This window comes from Podarcis cretensis (genome assembly GCF_951804945.1).
Source record: "Podarcis cretensis genome assembly, chromosome: 8".
Classification (NCBI taxonomy): domain Eukaryota; kingdom Metazoa; phylum Chordata; class Lepidosauria; order Squamata; family Lacertidae; genus Podarcis; species Podarcis cretensis.
In genome coordinates this window covers 9,008,541-9,028,411 of record NC_137177.1, presented here as the reverse complement: position 1 = coordinate 9,028,411, position 19,871 = coordinate 9,008,541, and the positions used below count along the sequence as shown (strand labels likewise).

At 45.9% G+C, this 19,871-nt stretch overlaps 1 protein-coding gene across 2 annotated transcripts; it reads right to left on the bottom strand.

Moving 5' to 3' along the window:
• Positions 1-4,287: 4,287 nt before the first annotated feature.
• On the bottom strand, positions 4,288-12,690 carry SELENOW (selenoprotein W). Of its 2 annotated transcripts, none has more exons than XM_079985846.1 (6): positions 12,531-12,690; positions 9,850-9,874; positions 9,001-9,054; positions 8,317-8,391; positions 5,573-5,690; positions 4,288-4,932 (listed from the first exon to the last, which is right to left on the bottom strand). In XM_079985846.1, exons 1-5 carry the CDS (start codon positions 12,557-12,559, stop codon positions 5,616-5,618), a joined length of 258 nt encoding a protein of 85 aa, XP_079841972.1. In that variant the 5' UTR covers positions 12,560-12,690; the 3' UTR covers positions 4,288-4,932; positions 5,573-5,615. The 2 variants fall into 2 exon arrangements, with proteins under 2 accessions (XP_079841972.1, XP_079841971.1); XM_079985845.1 differs by having other exon boundaries at positions 4,288-4,929.
• Between the last annotated feature and the right edge of the window lie 7,181 nt (positions 12,691-19,871).

The following is a 19,871-nucleotide window of genomic DNA, read 5'->3' as shown; positions in this document are numbered from 1 at the left end:
ATTCCACTGTCAAATAGCTCTTAATGTCTGAAAGTTTTCCCCCTGATGTTTAGTTGGAATCTCCTTATCACTTGGATCCATCAATTCGGGCCTTAAGCTCTGGAGCAGCAGAAAAGATGTTTGTTCCCTCTTCCATGTGACAGCCTTTGAGATAGATGGCTATCATGTCTCCTCTTTCCTGGACTAAACATACCCAGCTCATTCAACCATTATTCATAAGGCTTGGTTTCCAGACCCTTGATCATCTTGGTCCCCTCCTCTGCACATGTTCCGCCTTGCCAACATCCTTCTTAAATTTATTGCTACTTGTTGCACGCTTCACACAGAGCAAGGAAATTAACTTATAAAAAAGGACTAGCTACTGTGTAGAGGATTCTTTTTTAGACGAGAGAGAAAAACTTGGCAACTTCCCAAGGCAGTTCTCCGCCTCAACATTTGCAGTGTCTGGTTCAAATATTTTTCATCTTATTTGCGGGTTGAGAGGAGCAATGTTGGACCCCTGCCAAATGTCTCAATGTGTAACAGATACTTGGATGATCTCTGGTGGATGTTAGCTGTAAACAGTGAGCAAAACCAAAAACTATCAAAAGCAACTGTGGGCCAACAGCAGCAGTAGTAAGGGATGGAATTATATAGTGCCACTATTTTCATAAGATATCTACTTAAGCCCCTATTGATCAGTGCAAACTATTCTAAATGAGCCCAGCAACTCTGTTTTCAGCACATAACTTTACATAAGCAACAAAGCTGACTAGTTTCCTGCTTTTGCTTGTTTGGAGTTCCTGACGTTGGACTGAGAATGTTTGGTACGGATTGTTTGCGTCAATATTTTAAATTATGAATTGCCCTGAGAGTGACAGATGAAGGGTGCTATACAAATTTAATAACTAGTAACAGCTTGCTCCTTCACCCCCGTGACCACCACCAAGTTTAGGACAGACAGCTCTCTACAGATCACTGTGAAAAGACCGTGCACATCTATTGAAACGCCCCTGAACTATATAGTCCGTTGCGCTCTCATAACAGCTACTTCTTTTAAATCTAAATGCCATGCTTTGTTTCCCATTTTCATGCTGCGTCTTGTTGGGTCCTAGAATTTTTTCCACATGCCTTATCAAGTCTGCCCCCTCACGCCATTCTCTCATCCCATGACTTCCTGTTGAAGTTCAGTGCCTTCTGCTCAACAGCCATGCCTGTACAGAGAACACTAAACCAGAGGTGACAAACCTACAGCCTTCCAGATTTTGTTAGACAACGGTTTCCATCTTTTCCAATCATTGGCCATGCTGGCTGGGACAGATGGGAACTGGAATTCAACAGCACCTGGAGGGGCAGATTCCACATTTCTTTTTCCCCAGTGTATTTTTTATTGAATGTTTCACAATAATCTTCATAACAATTACCGTATTTTTCGCCCTATAGGACGCACTTTTCCCCCTCCAAAAATGAAGGGGAAATGTGTGTGCGTCCTATGGGGCGAATGCAGGCTTTTGCTGAAGCCTGGAGAGCGAGAAGGGTTGGTGCGCACCGTCCCCTCTCGCTCTCCAGGAAGCTCTGCGCAACCCTAGGGAGCCCAGCGCAAAGTCGCACCGGGCTCCCCAGGGGTTGCACAGAGCTGCCTGCATTCCGAAGCCTGGGGCGCGCTGAAGAGCGCGCCCGGGCTTCGCGCAGCTCTCCACAAGCCTGGGGAGACCGGTGCAACTTCCCACCAGGCTCCCTAGGCTTGCGGATAGCAGGCTGTTCTGGGGGCTGGGGTCAGGGGAAGCCCGGCTTTCCCCGTGCCTGGGGGGGGGGGGAATATTTTTTTCCTCTTTATTCCCCCCCCAAAAAAAATTAGGTGCGCCCTATGGGACGAAAAATATGGTAAATTGTTTCATAAATTGACTTCCCACCCCACCTTGTGTTTTTCTACTGCTGTCAGAGCTGCCTCCAGGTCCCAGCTCACAGAGGACCAACGCTAGGCTGTAGTTATGTACAAAAGTCTTTATTGAGATTCAGTTTCCATTTTAAAGCCGCAGCGTGCAGCTCTACGTCTCGACCTTAGACCGGCGAAGTCCCGTCTGAGTCTCCTCCCCTTCCACACCAGTTTAAGACCCTCGCCTTGCTCCACCTCTTCCTAAGTTCCTTTCTCCTCTGGGCCCTCCTGCCCGCTAGGGTCTCATCCTTCCTGGACTCCTCTGACGCTGACCCTGACGATTCTTGCCCCTCCTTCCGGCGGGCTTTAGGACCTGGTTCCCTATCCGGGCTACCTTCTGTGCCGCTCGCCTGTACCTTTGAACTTGGCGCGCGCGCCCAGCCTGCAACTTTCCTCTTGACCGTTCCCTCGCTCTCCGATGGAGGCGTGGCCAACCCTGACTCATCTTCTCTCGCTGGTGGTGCATATGTGGGCTCTGACACCTGGGACTCCTCCCCCCCACTACGCTCTGGTGGGGAAGCTGGTCCTGATTTCCAACTGCTGCTCTGGGAGTCCCCGCTGGCCCCTTGCTTCTGGGGTGTCCCCCTTGGGTCGCCCCTTGCCCTGCCCATCGGCGCCCCCTTCTGTGAATCTTCCGATTCGCTGGAGAGGCTCATGGAATCTATCGGGCTGCTGTCATATTCTCCTACGCTGCCCTCGGATTGCTCCCCCTCGCTCTCCATCTCCTCTCCTCCCTGCTCTCCCGCTGAGTCCCTGACAACTGCGTTATATCTTTATTGCAAAATGTTTCTCTATTATCATTTTTCTTCTACAGCTTTTATTGCAAATCCTGCTTGCAATTTCATTAGACTATAATTTTTTAAAAAAACAGTCCACAAAAGGTCTCCACAATTCCCCTAGGCTTTTTGGCAATCGTTTATCCTTGCCCCAGCACACTACAAAGGGCTGCACTTGAAACTGTTTCTTTGTGAGGAAGTCAAAGTGCTCAAACCAAGTACCCTGCTTCCCTGGAATTTTAGTTTGGTTAAGCAATTTAGGAATGGGATTTTTCCTGCTTTTAAGAAGCAGGGTGCACACAGTCATATGTATACAGTACCATACCATAATGGTACTACATAACTGTGAGGAGAGCCACCATCTCCTCAACTCCATTCCCAGCTCTCTTGTTATGAAAACAAAAACCAAGAGCAATTTCATTTTGCGAAGCTCTGAAGGAACCACTTAATTCCTGCTTTGTAAGCAGCTTAGTACCCAAGTGATGCCATCCTGTTGGCATAGCAACGGCAGACCAGAGCTTCACATAAGCACCACAGTCGGGGACCTAAGAGCTCTTGCTCAGTATTTAAACTTGAGATTTAGCCCTTAAGCATTCTGTAATAGGTACAAATTGTACCTATTACAGCTGATTAGTGCCCTTTAAAATGAAAATATTTTGGATGAAACATGTACTGGCAAAATCAGTGGGAAGCTTCAATATACCAAACAAGATTAGATAATTTAAGGTGGCGCCCCTCTTGCTCCAGCAGCACTCCATACTCCTGGTTTTACTTACAATGCTTCTCAGTGTTTCTTCCAACTATGGAAAAGGAGGTCATGTTACTATTTGTAAATACAATTCAATGTTTTTCTGAGGATTACAGCAGATGTCACACATTTATGAAGATTGGAAATCAAATTTCACGCATGCCTTAAGGGGGGGGGAGAGAGAGAAAAGTATTTATTTGCAGAGTTTTATTCATCCCAACAATGCTATGGTGGTCTTGGGCAGTCACTAAAATCAACTTCTGGAGGAGTCTTTTGCACTTGGATCTCTTTTCAGAAGAGGGTATACAGGCTACAAGAAGTTACGCTTTCACTGTGAGGGGACGGGAGAAGACAAACTACAAAACTTAAATCACAGGATGAAATGGGCATGGAATACAAGGCAGCCATTCATCCATGGCACTCATATAAGCACAGCTTTGATCTACAGTAGCTTAAGACCTTAATCTGGAAATAATGATATTATTATTATTTGTACCCTGCCCATCTGACTGGGTTGCCTCAGCCACTCTGGGCCACTTCCAACATATATAATAACGTAGTAAAACATTAAACCTTAAAAAGCTTCCCTATACAGGGCTGCCTTCAGATGTCTTCCAGAAGTTGTATAGTTTCTTATCTCCTTGACATCTGATGGGAGGGTGTTTCACAGGGTGGGTGCCACTACCAAGAAGGCCCTATGTGCTGGATCTCCGTGCCCGGGCTCAACGACAGGGGTGGAGGTAAAATATTATAAGGTAAAATATTGGTGTAAAAACGTAGGTAGCCTATGCCTCAACTTTGTGTAGTTACGCACAAATATGCAAGAGAATAAAGTGTTTCCACACAGGTTACAACTTGAAATGTCTTTTATTGGATACCAAATGGATTCAAATTTTTTCCCCATCTTGCAACTTGAGAATCGGGAGTGGGGTGGAAAAGGAACAAGAAAGAATACTCAAGTTGCATGTTTTGGGCCTATATTAAATGAAATGTTATTTTTTTGTGTGTGGAAAAGGAATTGGATTCCACCGTGTTGTGTAAGCACTGGGTAAGCATATTTTAAGTTGCCAACTCGCAGAAGGCAAAAGCACCCAAGAGCATCCCGTGATCTAAGAAGCCAGAACAAGTTTGTTTGTTTGTTTGTTTGTCGAGAGGGCTCTACGATGCCTACCCTCCACTGCGATCTAGAATCAGTTTCCACCATTAGTATATCAGATTAAAACAAGAACTACAGAGAAAGCCAAGATCGCGTGCAACACACACTGAATACACAAGGCGTTAGGCACTGTAGTTGCTGGGCGCTGCCCAGGTCAGCAGCACACAGGTGTCAAAGTGCATCTTATTCAGAGCTCAAATTCTCCCATCAGGCTTTGCTCAAGCTGGCATCCTACGCAAAGGTTTTCAGGAAACTGCCAGGTGTCGGGTGACGTTTCAGCAGCTCCCATCATCAAGCGCTCAGCCAAGGTGAACAAAACAGATTTTTCTTTGAGCTGCTGAGCAAAGAAGAGAAAGAATGCGGTTATGTCATTTTGCCGCTGTACATGAGCAGCTGCTTCTCCAAGCTGCCACCCACCCACCAGCTATGCTAAATGCTTCAAGCGTGGCACGCAGAGGGCAAAAGATGCTATTGTATACAGCCAGACAAAAGACCGCATTCCCCATATCTAGGTGTTGATTAGAACTCTGCACATGCTCAGAGACATTTCACACGTGCCAGAGCTTATCTCCAAACTCTGCCCCAAGGATCCTGATCAGCAAAAACAAAAGGTCACCCTTGATCTTGAGTTGCCACTGACTCATGTAGCTGTGTTTTTGGTTCACGCAATTTGCAAGACAGGACAGAACCATTTAGAAGGATACATCCTAGCCAAATGTAGGCTTCAAATCTGTATCAGACAAAGTAATTTGGCATCATCATGCAGATACACCCCCCTAGCCAGGGTATTAAGCAGGCCCAGCAGTAGAGGGACCTGATCATAATGGGAGTGTTTGAGAAAGCCTAGCCTAACTGAACAATATTGCAAGCACTAGGGTGAGAAAGTAGTTTGATCCCAGTACAGACCCCACTGTGGAGCCAAGACTCTTGACAGTACATGTATTACAGGCAGAAATATGTACTGGTTGTTTTTTTACCTCTGCTAAGCATTAAGCAGTTGGTGCATTCTTCCAGCCGTCCTTACGCCAAGGCGGCTTTGATGGCCATGATTATCTTCTTCAGCTTGGCACTATCATCTACAAAGCCATCTCCATTCTGGCAGAAAGAAAAAGCAAGGTCAGAAAAGGACGTCCCCATCCCACCTCTCAAAAAAGTTTCAGAAGCTACCAGATTGATCATTGTCCGCCTAGAGCTCCTTTACAGTGTAGGGACAGATCGATGTCACAAGGACACAGAGTTGGCACACACTGGTCTTTGGGTGCTACATTACGATGTGACTGTAGTTTATTTATGCCACTTGCAGAATTCGGCTTCTCGGCACAGAAGTTCCTTTTCCTTTTCCTTTTTGAACTCTTAGATCTGCACTTGCCCAAAGCCCCGTATAGGGACGTTTTTAATGTTTAGTGCTTTATTAAGTTTTTGTATACGTTGAAAAGATGAGCAAGGTACAATTAAAATTTTTATTATTTTACTTTATTTTTATTATTATAGGACAAGCTGCATTCTTGCCTACTTGATAATTTGTTCTTTTACTCTTCATTCACTTCACTTGGGACGCGGGTGGCGCTGTGGGTTAAAACACAGAGCATAGGACTTGCCGATCAGAAGGTGGGCGGTTTGAATCCCCACAATGGGGTGAGCTCCCGTTGCTCGGTCCCTGCTCCTGCCAACCTAGCAGTTCGAAAGCACGTCAAAGTGCAAGTAGATAAATAGGTACTGCTCTGGCGGGAAGGTAAATGGCGTTTCCGTGCGCTGCTCTGGTTTGCCAGAAGCGGCTTAGTCACGCTGGCCACATGACCCGGAAGCTGTACACCGGCTCCCTCGGCCAATAAAGCGAGATGAGCACCGCAACCCCAGAGTCGGTCACGACTGGACCTAATGATCAGGGGTCCCTTTACCACTTAATCTAGCAATCCCTTCTCAGGAAGCATCCCAAAGCAATTTAACAATAAAAAAATTATATAAATACAATTTTTAGGCCCATATGGATTAGATAAACATCTCCACTTGGCCTGGTTTTTTTTTTTGGGGGGGGGGGAATAACAAAGGACTATGTAGGCATTTAAGTACCACTCTGGCTGGACTGTACCATGCCCAGACACATGCAATAGGTGTGTTGACTATACCTATTCTCCCATAAGAGTCCTCCCACATTTTAACTCCTACTGAGTCAGGGGGAAAGGGGATAGTCCATTTCTTCCCCAACCATATCCATGTGCAAGTGCAGAGACAGGATCCGTGGCCCTCTAGAAATGCTTGGTCTCCCAACTCCCATGGCCCCCGCCAATGCCTGAAGCTGCAAGCCAACAATAGCTGGAGGGCTAATGGGTTGGCTTAAGATGGTATTTAAAGGTAAAGGGACCCCTGACCATCAGGTCCAGTCGTGACTATGGGGTTGCGGTACTCATCTCGCTTTATTGGCCGAGGGAGCCGGCGTACAGCTTCTGGGTCATGTGGCCAGCATGACTAAGCCGCTTCTGGCGAACCAGAGCAGCACACGGGAACGCCGTTTACCTTCCCGCCAGAGCAGTACCTATTTATCTCCTTGCACTTTAACGTGCTTTCGAACCGCTAGGTTGGCAGGAGCAGGGACCAAGCAACGGAAGCTCACCCCGTTGCGGGGATTTGAACCACCGACCTTCTGATCGGCAAGTCCTAGGCTCTGTGGTTTAACCCACAGCGCCACTTGCATCCCTAAGATGGTATTTAAGAGAGCAAATTTAAAACATGCACACATCTCTCTGAAAATTCCTCCATCTTGAAGGGAGAATACCACCACCCCAGCAAATAATCTAAAACTTCTACAGTTCAGAGAGACACACAAAATCTTGTAAGGTTGCTAAATTGTGTTTTCCAGCGTTTGAGAACAATCTGCAACCACCCACCACCTTGCATAGCTGTGTGCTCAAGAACTGGCCTTCCATATGTATGTCACTACAGCAACAAGAATGTTGATTGCACAAAATTGGAAGACTGGAGAAATACCAACTAAAGAACAATGGCAAGTGAAGTTGATGAATTATGCAGAATTGGCAAAAATGACAGACAGACTAAGAAAAAGACAACAGTGACTTTGAAAAAGAACGGGAACCATTTATATCATGCTTGCAGAAACAAAGACAGTCGATAGACGTGATGGCAGGATTTAAATAAACATTCACATCATTTGTATTAGAAAATGTGTAGGAGATAAGAGAAATATTACTGTGTATTTACTTTTACATTTATGTTTTTAGGTTTGATGTTACAGTGGTACCTCGGGTTACATATGCTTCAAGTTACATACGCTTCAGGTCACAGACTCCACTAAGCCAGAAATAGTGCTTCAGGTTAAGAACTTTGCTTCAGGATAAGAACAGAAATTGGGCTCCGGCGGTGCGGCAGCAGCAGGAGGCCCCATTAGTTAAAGTGGTGCTTCAGGTTAAGAACAATTTCAGGTTAAGTACGGACCTCCGGAACGAATTAAGGACTTAACCCGAGGTACCACTGTATATCATTAGTAACTTTTTCTATTAGGAGGTAGCAAAGTGGGTGAAAGGAGAAACAAACAAGAAGTGGGAGATGGGGGAAGCCTAGGAGGGGAGGGGAGGAAGGAATACATAGTAATGTTAAGAATTTGAGATGGATGTAACGACTGAAAAAGAAAAATGAATCAAAATGTTATTTAAAAAGTATTGGCCTCCCATTGTCTTGCCAAGCAGGGCTCCCCGGAACGGCTCACCTTTTTGGAATGCACAAGCTTCCCAGCCACCGTGACTTCAAACCATCCTGTGGACTCACGAGTCCCTTCGCCAGTCTAGGTAAAAAGTGGGGGGAGAGAGGACGAAACCACCTTAAGGAGCCATTGCACATCTTGGATTATCATTAGACGCAATTTCTTCTTCAAGCGTTTCTGGAGAACGGCAGTAAGAGCCAGCATACAGTTTGGGGGCGGGGAGAACCAGAGTTGCACGGAAAATGTACTCAGCAAACAGTACTGGGTGAAGATGGAGGAATAGGATGTTGCCTTAGTTCTGTTAACAGAACTAATGACCTAGGCAGCTGAATCATCAGCCTAGAACACTAGTCAACACCATCATGGGTCTGCAAGTTGAAGGGGATCTGCAGTGTGGAGATCTCGGTCACTCGTTTACAGTGGTTTCTGCAAAACAAGTCCAGACATGCATTGCAGGTTTTCAGTCCATACCAGGTGCCTTTGTTGAGGGTGTGTGTGTGTGTGTGTGTGTGTGTGTGTGTGGGCCCCGGAGGGCCATGAGTTAAAGTGTATCTTGCATTCCGCCCTAAGAGGCAACCGAAATGCCAAATTCCTTCCCTCCTGCTGCTTAAATCGCCACGGATCGCCATAAATTGCACGGGTCGCAGGTCAGCAAGACGACTTGTGCCAGGAGCACCTGGATCCACTCACCATTTCCAGCTTGCCCGGAAACTCCTTTTCGAGTTCCTTCTTGAGCTGCTGATACTACAAGTTAAGAGGAGGGGGAGGGAGATGTTGTTTAAGAGTTCTGAAGTACCGACTCACAGCTGTTATCAGAGAAAGTTAAAGCCCTCCCTAAGCACGCATGGACTGGTTGGACCCAGAGATGCTGGGAGACACCAGCTGGGGAACCCCAAGGGAAGAAGGCTCAGAGCCTGCGGTCTGGTGGTGGGATGATGATGAGTGGTCAAAGGGAGAAGCCCGGAAAAAGGAGGTGTCAGAAGCTGAAGAGGTAACAGGGCTTAGTGAGCAGGGAGAATCTGTGGCAGAAAGCAGTCCGGAATCAGAAGAGGGAGGCCAAGACCTTTGGCATTGCCAACAGCTCAGACTCAACCCTTGTGCTCAATTAGCACATGCAAGCCACGAGAAAGGCTGTGGTTCTTTAGCAGAGCACATCTTTGAGTGCTAAAGGTCCAAGGTTCAATCCTGGAAATCTCCAGGTATGGCTAGAAGAGAGACGTTATCCAAAACCCTCGAGAATCACTGCCAGTCAATGTCAACAATACTGAGTATAAGTTCCTCCAGATGCTGGCATTTTCTGTTCTCTACCAGTGGAACCGTCATAGCCCAGCCCAACATTAGAAAGCCTGGAAGTGAAATATATGGTGCGTTAATACAGGCATGACTCTACTGCGCTAGCAAATATTGCTTGGGTCCTGCACTAACTGCCACTACCGCTGCGTCATATCCAACCAGCAGTTACTTTTGGTTCTTTCAGCCAGGCTGCAGACCAGGATGTTAAGTGTTTTTGCTACAAATCAGGCAGAAGGATCTACTCACCTTGGGACTGTATCCTCAGGCCCCACTACAAGAAAAGGAAAAACAAGTGTTACTGCAACATCACATTTAGCACAAAGCAAAGATGGAAATTGTGGCTGCACTACAACTCCCATAATCTCCACCCACCGGCCATGAACTGGCTTCTGTAGTCACCAGGCCACCTGCAACTAGCCAGATCCCTTAAGCAGCTCTCCTTCTGTCTAGCAATCAAATGGAGCCAGGAAAATAACTTTGATGGGTCCTACAACTTTTGATCCGATTAAAGTTTCAATCCACTGGTTCCCATTCTGCTGCTCCATCACAGTTTCTAGATCTGTGTGTATCCCCCCCAAAAAAAATATTTATTCCAATTTAGGATGCTAAATGTTGGGAGACGGGCCACAAGCTTTCACAAGTTCTCTAAAGATGCTCTGATTTCCAGATGCCCTCCATGGCTAGCGTGAAAGAGCAGGCGAGCTAAAAAGTGGCAGGTTAGTAACTTTTGTGGACTCATTTACAAGGTCGATTAACAGATTGTAACAGGATAGCTTTTCTTGATACTGAATCCAAGGGCAAAGTTAAGAGCCCTGTATGAGGCTTCCAAGATGTGAAACATCACAGACAGCCTTGGTTAAACCAGACAATGCCTACAGCCCCTCAAACAGGCATATTCAGGAAGACTCTCAGAAGCAGGAGGTAAAGGTAAAGGTAAAGGGACCCCTGACCATTAGGTCCAGTCGAGGACGACTCTGGGGTTGCGGCACTCATCTCGCTTTACTGGCTGAGGGAGCCGGCGTACAGCTTCCAGGTCATATGGCCAGCATGACTAAGCCGCTTCTGGCGAACCAGAGCAGCGCATGGAAACGCCATTTACCTTCCCGCCAGAGGGGTACCTATTTATCTGCTTGCACTTGGACGTGCTTTTGAACTGCTAGGTTGGCAGGACCAGGGACCAAGCAACAGGAGCTCACCCCGTCGCGGGGATTCTAACCGCCGACCTTCTGATCAGCAAGTCCTAGGCTCTGTGGTTTAACCCACAGCGCCACCCGCGTCCCATTTAGTAAAGAAGAGGAAGCCACTAAAAACGAAGGTTTGGGGATCCATTTTCAGTTTTATAATTCTCCAAGTTTCTAATAAACATTCCCCTTGCTTGGGTTTTCTTTTTTATGGTGAGCAAAGAATTTCTTGAATTACCATATGATCACTGACAGCTACATTTATGAAGACAACCAACCAGTGGACACATCATGCACCGCTTAACATGGGGACCTTCATCTGTCTATCTGTGGGAATGCGGACATCAATGGTGGATTCATGTCAAGCACCGTACACAATTGTTCGCATCAGTCTGAAGAAGTGGACTCGGCTGGTCCAACATATCCTCAACTTATGGGTCACAACTCACAAGTGGGGCCTAAAGCCTGTGCAAGCGGGTCATTGGGCTTTAAAATTCAACCCAAAATAATTCTTGATTTTAATCCTTAACTCTCCTTAACCTCTTCCAACTTTGCTTTCCTGGCTGTGTTGACACTTGCAGCCGGACATCTGAGAGGCTTGAGGGTTACATTTAAAGACTTGGGACTTGCTCTCTAAGCAGAAAAGATCCAGTGATCTGGTGCTCATAACAAGGGAGTTGTTTTGAGCTACCTGCACATCAGAGGCAACCTGTAACAGTCACTCAAAACTAATGAACTGTTGCCAGATCTGCTGCCAGGATTAGCCAACTGTGCTCCGAAGTTTGCTTAGTCAAAATTTGTCCGCTACTTTTCTGCTGAAGGAACAGAAGTTTGAGCAACGCCACTCAATGCTCTCTCTGGGCAAAAAGGACACCACATTGAACTGTTATGTGATAGGGATCCTAGATACTACATTTCTGGAAGTGAAGCTACCCAAACCTTGGCTTCATGTTACCTGCTTTACTCAGTGACCACTGAATATCCTGAGTTTACTGCTACTACCCGTTGGTAGCACAAATCTTTGTGAGACATGCTTTCCATACTGCTCTTCTGCAATCAGATACCATGTGTTCCCTTTTTAAAAAATAAAAATCCTGAATAACTTTGTAAGCACTATAAATATTTCAGCAAAGCTGCACAATAGTACACTTCTGTCTGGATTATATAACAAGCTATAAAGCAGGCCAATTTGCAATCAAAATGCATAAAACGGAGCTGCCAGAGTCCAAAATCCAGAATTCATGTTCCAATAAACCGATGGGTCACCCATACCAAGTGACGAAACCACCAACCTTCAAGAGGCCCCATAGGAACCTCCCTCCCCACGTTACCCAAACGCCCACGGGCAGAGAAACCGGCATCCTGTGCCATTTTCACTGTCGTCGACGGAGAGACCTTGCTCTAGAAATAACAGCAAGATCACCACCGCAGCAACGAAGGAAACGACATCGAGAGGCGTGGCGCCATCAGCCCGCTTGGCAGCAAACCCCAACGCGGAATCTTGCGGGGTTATATTGAGCAGCGGCGGCCTCGAGTCTCCTTCGCCACATGCACGATTGCAAATGGATGATGCAGGAGCATAAACTTATGCAATAGCAAAAAATCTGTTCGCCTTTTAAGGAATGGCCCGTTGGCCCGTTCAGACGAACAGCGTTCCCAGCAATCGAATAAAAAGGCGGCGGAAATGAGCACAATAACCGCAGCAGCAGCAATAGTATATATATTTTCCTTGCAATGGTTTCTTACCAATACACCACCTTGATTTTGACATGCATGGCGACGGCTGGACCCTGCGGCTCTAACCAGCAGCAGGGGAGGAGCAGTTCTCACGCGCAGTTCAGGCCTCCAACGTTCTACTTCGGAACCTTGCAGCAAGGAGGGTTTTATCTCGACGTTCGGACGACACCACTGTGACCGCGAAAGTAGGGGGGGCGGGAAATGGGAAAAACCACCCTCTTTCCCATCTTCCCTCTTTCGCATCTCGCTCCCCCGCCCCCACCTCCTCCATAATAACAGGCACCAGCGCGCAGGCACGATTGTGCCAGCCGCTCGAGACCATTAAATAGAAAAAGGAGCTGAAGAAAACTACTTCCTTTTCCTCCCCCCCCCCTTCTCCTGCTATGGTATCGTCCCAACCCCGCCGCGACCAGACGCGGGGAGTCCACGGCTCGCAGGTGCAAAGCGAGGGTTTCACGTGTCTCCGGGCCCGCAGAAAAAAAAAAAAAGAGCTTGGAAAATCGACAGGGTTACGGGCTGTTATTTTATTAAAAGCACCTGATTAGGAATTAGCGGGAACATTCTGGAAGGAAGGAAGGACTTTGGTTCTGCAACATTAAGCAGTTGAGCGGTGGGAGCCGGAGGCTCCTAAATGACCCGAACGCGTGTTAAAAGCCAACCATGCCTGAACGTGGCCCGAGGGATACGCAGAGAGCAAGGATGGCACAGTCTGCGGTTCTCTGGATGTTGATCTGACATTGCATGGGCAAAGCTCAGGAATGGGAGGCAGGGCAGCCTGCAACATCTGATTTTTCACAGCCTTTGGCAGACATAATCAAATTTTATGGGCGTGGCGTATTAGTTCCAGTGGAACATACTTCCAAGCAAGGCTGTGATCCTGTAGCATACTTAGAATTGAAATACTTTATTGTCACTTGCCAACAAAGGTCCGTATAGTTAAAGCTATGGTTTTCCCAATAGTGATGTATGGAAGCGAGAGCTGGACCATAAAGAAGGCTGATCGACGAAGAATTGATGCTTTTGAATTATGGTGCTGGAGGAGACTCTTGAGAGTCCCATGGACTGCAAGCAGATCAAACCTCTCCATTCTGAAGGAAATCAGCTCTGAGTGTTCACTGGAAGGACAGGTCCTGAAGCTGAGGCTCCAATACTTTGGCCACCTCATGAGAAGAGAAGACTCCCTGGAAAAGACCCTGATGTTGGGAAAGATGGAGGGCACAAGGAGAAGGGGACGGCAGAGGACAAGATGGTTGGACAGTGTTCTCAAAGCTACGAACATGAGTCTGACCAAACTGCGGGAGGCAGTGGAAGACAGGAGTGCCTGGTGTGCTCTGGTCCAGGGGGTCATGAAGAGTCGGACACGACTAAACGACTAAACAACAACAACAACATATTTTCATGTACACCACCCAGGTTTCGGCAAATAGGTTTGGGGTTTATGGGGCTGTGTTAAGGGAGGGGTAGCACCTCTGGTAGAGGACACGTGCTCCTTCTGGGGCAGTTTGTCCACCTTTGGTCCCCACCCTGCACTCAGCTCTAACCTGTGGCTTCTAGAAGCTGTCAGCCGCACTCCAGGAATGGTTTCAACTGGCTACCCTAACCAGGGAGCCAGAAAAGCTCTGACAGATTGAGCAGATGAGACCAAGAGTGGATCCAACAGTCGAGAGGGTGTTTTCTGCACATGCTGAAGGCAGATCTTCTCAAGAAACGCTCTCTGGATTCAGAAAACCTAAGTAACTGGCAATTACTAGGGAAATTTGTTGGACAAATGACATCCCACCAATCCCACTTCTTGCCAAATCACAGATGCGAAGTCTTAACAGCATGAGAAATGGCAGAAAACAACATCAAGCACACACCACTTGTTGCTCAGGCCTGAGGGAACAAACTTGTGTGTGTGGTTTGGGAGCTGCATGGCCAGGGAAAAAACAATGCTATCCAGGGTTGTAAAGACTGCAGAGAGAATAATTGGGTGCACTCTTCCCACCTTAAATCAAATCTATGCTACCAGGTGCCACAAGAAAGCAGCAGAGATAGCTCAGGATAGTGCGCACCCCAGAAATGATCTCTTTCAGCTTCTGCCTTCTGGATGAAGGTACAGGGTTATAAAGACCAGGACTAGCCGGGGACTTCCGGGTTGGCGCCATCGCCGAATGGCGGACTCCCTCCGAGCTCCGGAGGGAGCCTGCTGGGCAGGGGTTGGGTCCCGCCGCGCCGGCGACGCGGGGACCCTCAAAAACCATGGGCGGTGATGCCCATGGACTTGGTGACTCGGCGGGCACCGTTTGCGCCCCCCCGACCCACGAAGGAGCCTTTTTAAAGGCTGCGGAGCGGGTGACGGGGGGGGGGTGTGGTGCTATGAGTCCACTGCTTCCCCTGCCTAGCGAAGCTGCATGCCATTCGACGGAGAGCACCGACTTCTTAATTTGAAAATTTGGATTAAAAAGAACAACCCGTGAGTAAATCTTTCGGACTTAAAAGGAAAAATTTATTTTACGAATTTGGAGCGAGCGGGGGAGGTGCAAAAAGGAAGTCCGCCCCCCCCCTGTTGTAGAGGTTTTAACGCAAGGATTTGACAACTAAGATCGAGAGAAGAATCTGTTTATTTGAAAAAAGTTATTAATTTCACGAAGGGAAATTACAAGTAATTGTGCTGGAGGAGAAGAGTGGTTTGTGAGAACTAAAGTGTAACCTCCCGGGAACCGGGAGTGATCCGTTATGAGAGACTGGTGAAGAGATATAGAAATTTTGACAGCTGTCAAAGTAGCTGTCAAAATGGGAGAATAAAAGAGAACTTTGTTACGAGGACTCTGCCGGCTAGATTCATTACAATTTGGATATAAATTACTGAAAATAAGGGCAACAAGTTAATTTGACTTTTGGGTGTGATCTGGAAGGAAACTATGTTACCATAATCCCTCTAGAGGGAGTTCTGGGACATTGCAAGAATGGCAGCAAGTGGAAAAATACTCATGGAATTGAACAGGACATTTTATCTCCTGGGAAAGCTGCAAAAACGAAGTATTATTTTGTCTACAGAGGTCTCTACACTAAAGGAGACAATGGATTTATCTATTGAAGAAAGGAAGGGACTTGACGTAAGTTTGTGTTCCTGAACAAATAAAACCTCTGTAGAGGAACTAGAAGTTTTTGAATTAGAAGGTTTTTGCAGCGGAACAGGAAAAGAAACCTGAGGAATAAAAACTGGACTAAGCTCGAAGTTGGAACATTTGGGACATCCAGACTTTAAAAGGATCAAGAAACAGAATTTGAGTTATACTCTTAAATATAGAGGTCTGGATGGAAGAAGAATGATCTTTTCTGAGAGTTTCTCTAAGATTGGGCCTTCTGAAATTAAAGGCTACCAAAAAGACGGCAAAGTGGAATCGAGAGAGATTTAGATTTGGACGTGGGATCTCCAGGCCGGCAGTAGACAGATGGATGGATTTTGGGGATCGAAACCGGGAAAGGGGGGAGGGAGATTTGGAACCCAAAGGCTGTAAAATTATATCTTTTTATTTTCTCTTGTTTTATTTTGTGTGACAAAAAAAAGGGGAATTCGTGGAAGGGAACTGGGGTCGATCTTAGGGATGTACAAAAAATATAAAGAGAAATGGTTATACAAGATAAATTAAATTTGAATAATGGGCTAATTATAATTATAATAAGGTTTTAAAATTTGGGGCAAGAATTTGTGGAACTAATCTAATGGAAATGGAATACAAGAGGGGGGGGAAGTTCTGGAAAGATGTTAATGAAAGTAAGGTTTTAAATGTAAATTTTATCTTTTTCTTTTTTCTTTTTTTCTCTTTTATTCTGGATTTATTGGAAATTTTAATAAATATCATTTAAAAAAAAAAAAGACCAGGACTAGCCGCCTGAGAAACAGTTTCGACACAAATGCAGTTCTGGTTCTAAACGCAGCATAAGGGGTCTCTATAGTATAGTGTATGGGACGCAGGTGGCGCTGTGGGTTAAAGCCTCAGCGCCTAGGACTTGCCGATTGAAAGGTCGGCGGTTCGAATCCCTGCAGCGAGGTGCGCTCCCGCTGCTCGGTTCCAGCGCCTGCCAACCTAGCAGTTCGAAAGCACCTCCGGGTGCAAGTAGATAAATAGGGACCGCTTACCAGCGGGAAGGTAAACGGCGTTTCCGTGTGCGGCTCTGGCTCGCCAGAGCAGCGATGTCACACTGGCCACGTGACCCGGAAGTGTCTCCGGACAGCGCTGGCCCCTGGCCTCTTAAGTGAGATGGGCGCACAACCCCAGAGTCTGTCAAGACTGGCCCGTACGGGCAGGGGTACCTTTACCTTTACCTATAGTATAGTGTATTTTAAAATGGGGTTTCAGAGTTTTTAGGCGTTTTTGAATGTTTTATGTAGTTTTTATGTAGTTTTATAGTAGTTTTCTGTAGTTTTTATGTAGTTTTATGTAGTTTTTCAATTTCATTGTTCTGCATGGGACAATGACAATAAAGATATCGTATACCGTATATCTTGTGCTGTTCTGTGCTGTCTTGGCTGCTAGCACTGAACCTCGCAGTTCCCATCTTTGGCCAGATTCAGCTGACATCTTTAATTCACACATGGTTTTCTTGATTTCTTCATGCCTGTGTTGTCCTTTAGCAAAAGCGCAGAGTTTGCACTCTGAATCACTGGAACAGATAGCGCCGTGCTTTCACCCAGCCTCTTAGTGGAAACAAGCATTTTATTTGCACCACACAGAATACGCACCTGGTTTGCAGGAGATGTTAGTGGGTTGGAAGAGCTGAAAAATATTTCACATCTAGCAAGCAATGGCCATTTCGGTATCAGAAAGTACATGGGTAGACAAGTCTAAAAACCCCAGGACACAAATTTCCACAGCCCTCTGGCAGCTATGACAGCTCATTGACAAGAAGTATACTGGATTCTCACCAAACTAGGCTTCCTAGACAGTGGCGTAGCGTGGGGGGTGCAGGGGGGGCCGGCCGCACCGGGCGCAACATCTGGGGGTTAGGGTTAGGGGGCGCAAATCCACGGGTTAGGGGGCGCAAATCCATGGGTTAGGGGGCGCAAATTACTTGCCTTGCCCCGGGTGCTGACAACCCACGCCACTGTTCCTAGATCAAATTATACATGGGGAATAATTTGATCTGTTCCTAGATCAAATTATACATGGGGAATGCGAAAGAAAGAGGGGGCTTTGCCCTGCCAGACCTAAAGTTGTACTATGAGGCCGCAGCTTTCTGCTGGCTAAAAGATTGGCTACTTCTCGAGGACACTGATGTATTGGATCTGGAAGGTTTTAACAATGCTTTTGGTTGGCATGCATATTTATGGTATGACAAGGTTAAGATCAATAGGGCCTTTAAGAACCATATTGTCAGAAAAGCAGTGTTTAATGTCTGGACAAAATACAAAGACTTACTGGAAAATAAAACTCCAAGGTGGCTTTCACCGCTGGAAGCTAAGGCCCGAAAAAGACCCAGTATGGAGGCCAAATGGCCAAAATATTGGGAAATATTAGAAAAAGATGGAGACAATTGGAAATTGCAGAGTTTGGAGAAAATTAAGGACAAAGTGCGAGACTGGTTACATTACGCTCAGATTAATGAAGTTTTTAAAAATGACAAAAAGTTAGGGTTCCGAGTGGAGAAATCGAAATTGGAAACAGAACTGTTAGAACCTAAGACTAAGATACTTTCAAGAATGTACAACCTGCTGTTAAAATGGAATACACAAGATGAAATGGTTAAATCGGCTATGATAAAGTGGGCACAGGACATTGGGCACAACATTATGTTTGAGGACTGGGAAAGGTTGTGGACCATTGGGTTGAACTTCACTGGATGTAATGCTTTGAAGGAAAATGTAATGAAAATGATATATAGATGGTACATGACCCCAGTTAAACTTGCCAAAATATACCATTTGTCTGATAACAAATGTTGGAAATGTAAAGAAAATGAAGGAACATTCTTTCACCTCTGGTGGACTTGCCCTAGAGTGAAGGCTTTCTGGGAAATGATATATAATGAGCTGAAAAAGGTATTTAAGTATACCTTCACTAAGAAACCAGAGGCCTTCCTTTTGGGTATTGTCGACCAGAAGGTGTTAAAGAAGGACCGAACATTTTTTATGTATGCAACAACAGCAGCAAGGATACTTATCGCTAAGCACTGGAAAACCCAAGATCTACCCACACTGGAAGAGTGGCAGATGCAGCTGATAGACTATATGAAACTAGCCGAGATGACTGGCAGAATCCGAGACCTGGGAGAAGAGAAGGTTGAAGAAGACTGGAAGAAATTTAAGATTTATTTTAAAAAGTATTGTAATTTGGTTGAATGTTAAGAAGGATGCTAGATCATAAATAATTGACCACCACTAAATTAGATGGAATTAGGATGATAAGTAGATCGAGGAAAATATAAATCATTTGGAGAATGATTAGATTATGTTTAAAAGAATGGAACCTAAGAATTTAAATAAGATGATAATTTGCTGGTTAAAATTTAAGACGATGTAAGTGGGAGCGGGAGATGTGAGGGAGTCCAAAGAGGTTTTGAAAATATGTTATGATATATGCTATATTGTTGATTATTTTTGCATTTGTATTTAAAAAATCTTAATAAACATTTATATAAAAAAAAGAATTATACATGGGGAAGCTTAGTTTGGTCAGTATACCAAATTTCACCCATGTACCATCTGAAACCAAAGGGGCCCACTGGTTGCCAGATGTGAAATATATTGGCATCCTTTTCAGTTCTCCTACCCCACTATATTCAACCTTGCTTAAAAACCTCCAAGGAAAGACCCAAATGAGCAGAGAACATTACCATAGCTGTGTCAGATGTTTCTCCCATTCTGGTTCTGTGGGAAGAGGGTGGAGAATGGAGCGTTGCATTCATGTTCGTGCAAAAGGGCTTAATGTGCCTTTATCCATAACTGGGGTCAGGGCAGGGCTGTGATTTACTGCAGAGCTGTGATTGAAAGCCGAGTCTGTCGCACAAAATCAGCTTGGCATTTTCCTTATGCACAGATGTTGCCCGATTGGTTGTGCTGGGGTGTGGCTGATTTACTGTGGCACATCAAAGTCGAACAGCAAAAGCAGGCGGCTGTTGCCCTGCAAGGCGTGCGTGTCTTGCGTGACAGTTCTGTGAATCAAAAGCAGAGGCAGACCACACACAGGGGCTATGCCATCTTTCATTTGCAAGGCAGCATCATGAGATCAAAGCACAATCCTGGATGCCAGGCCAGTTCTGATCAGAAGGGCTAGGCCTGACTGCTCTTGTAAAACTCTTCAAGTATATACAATATAAGCAAGCCATTATGTCAGAGAGTCTGTAAACTCAATGCCAGCAGGCATC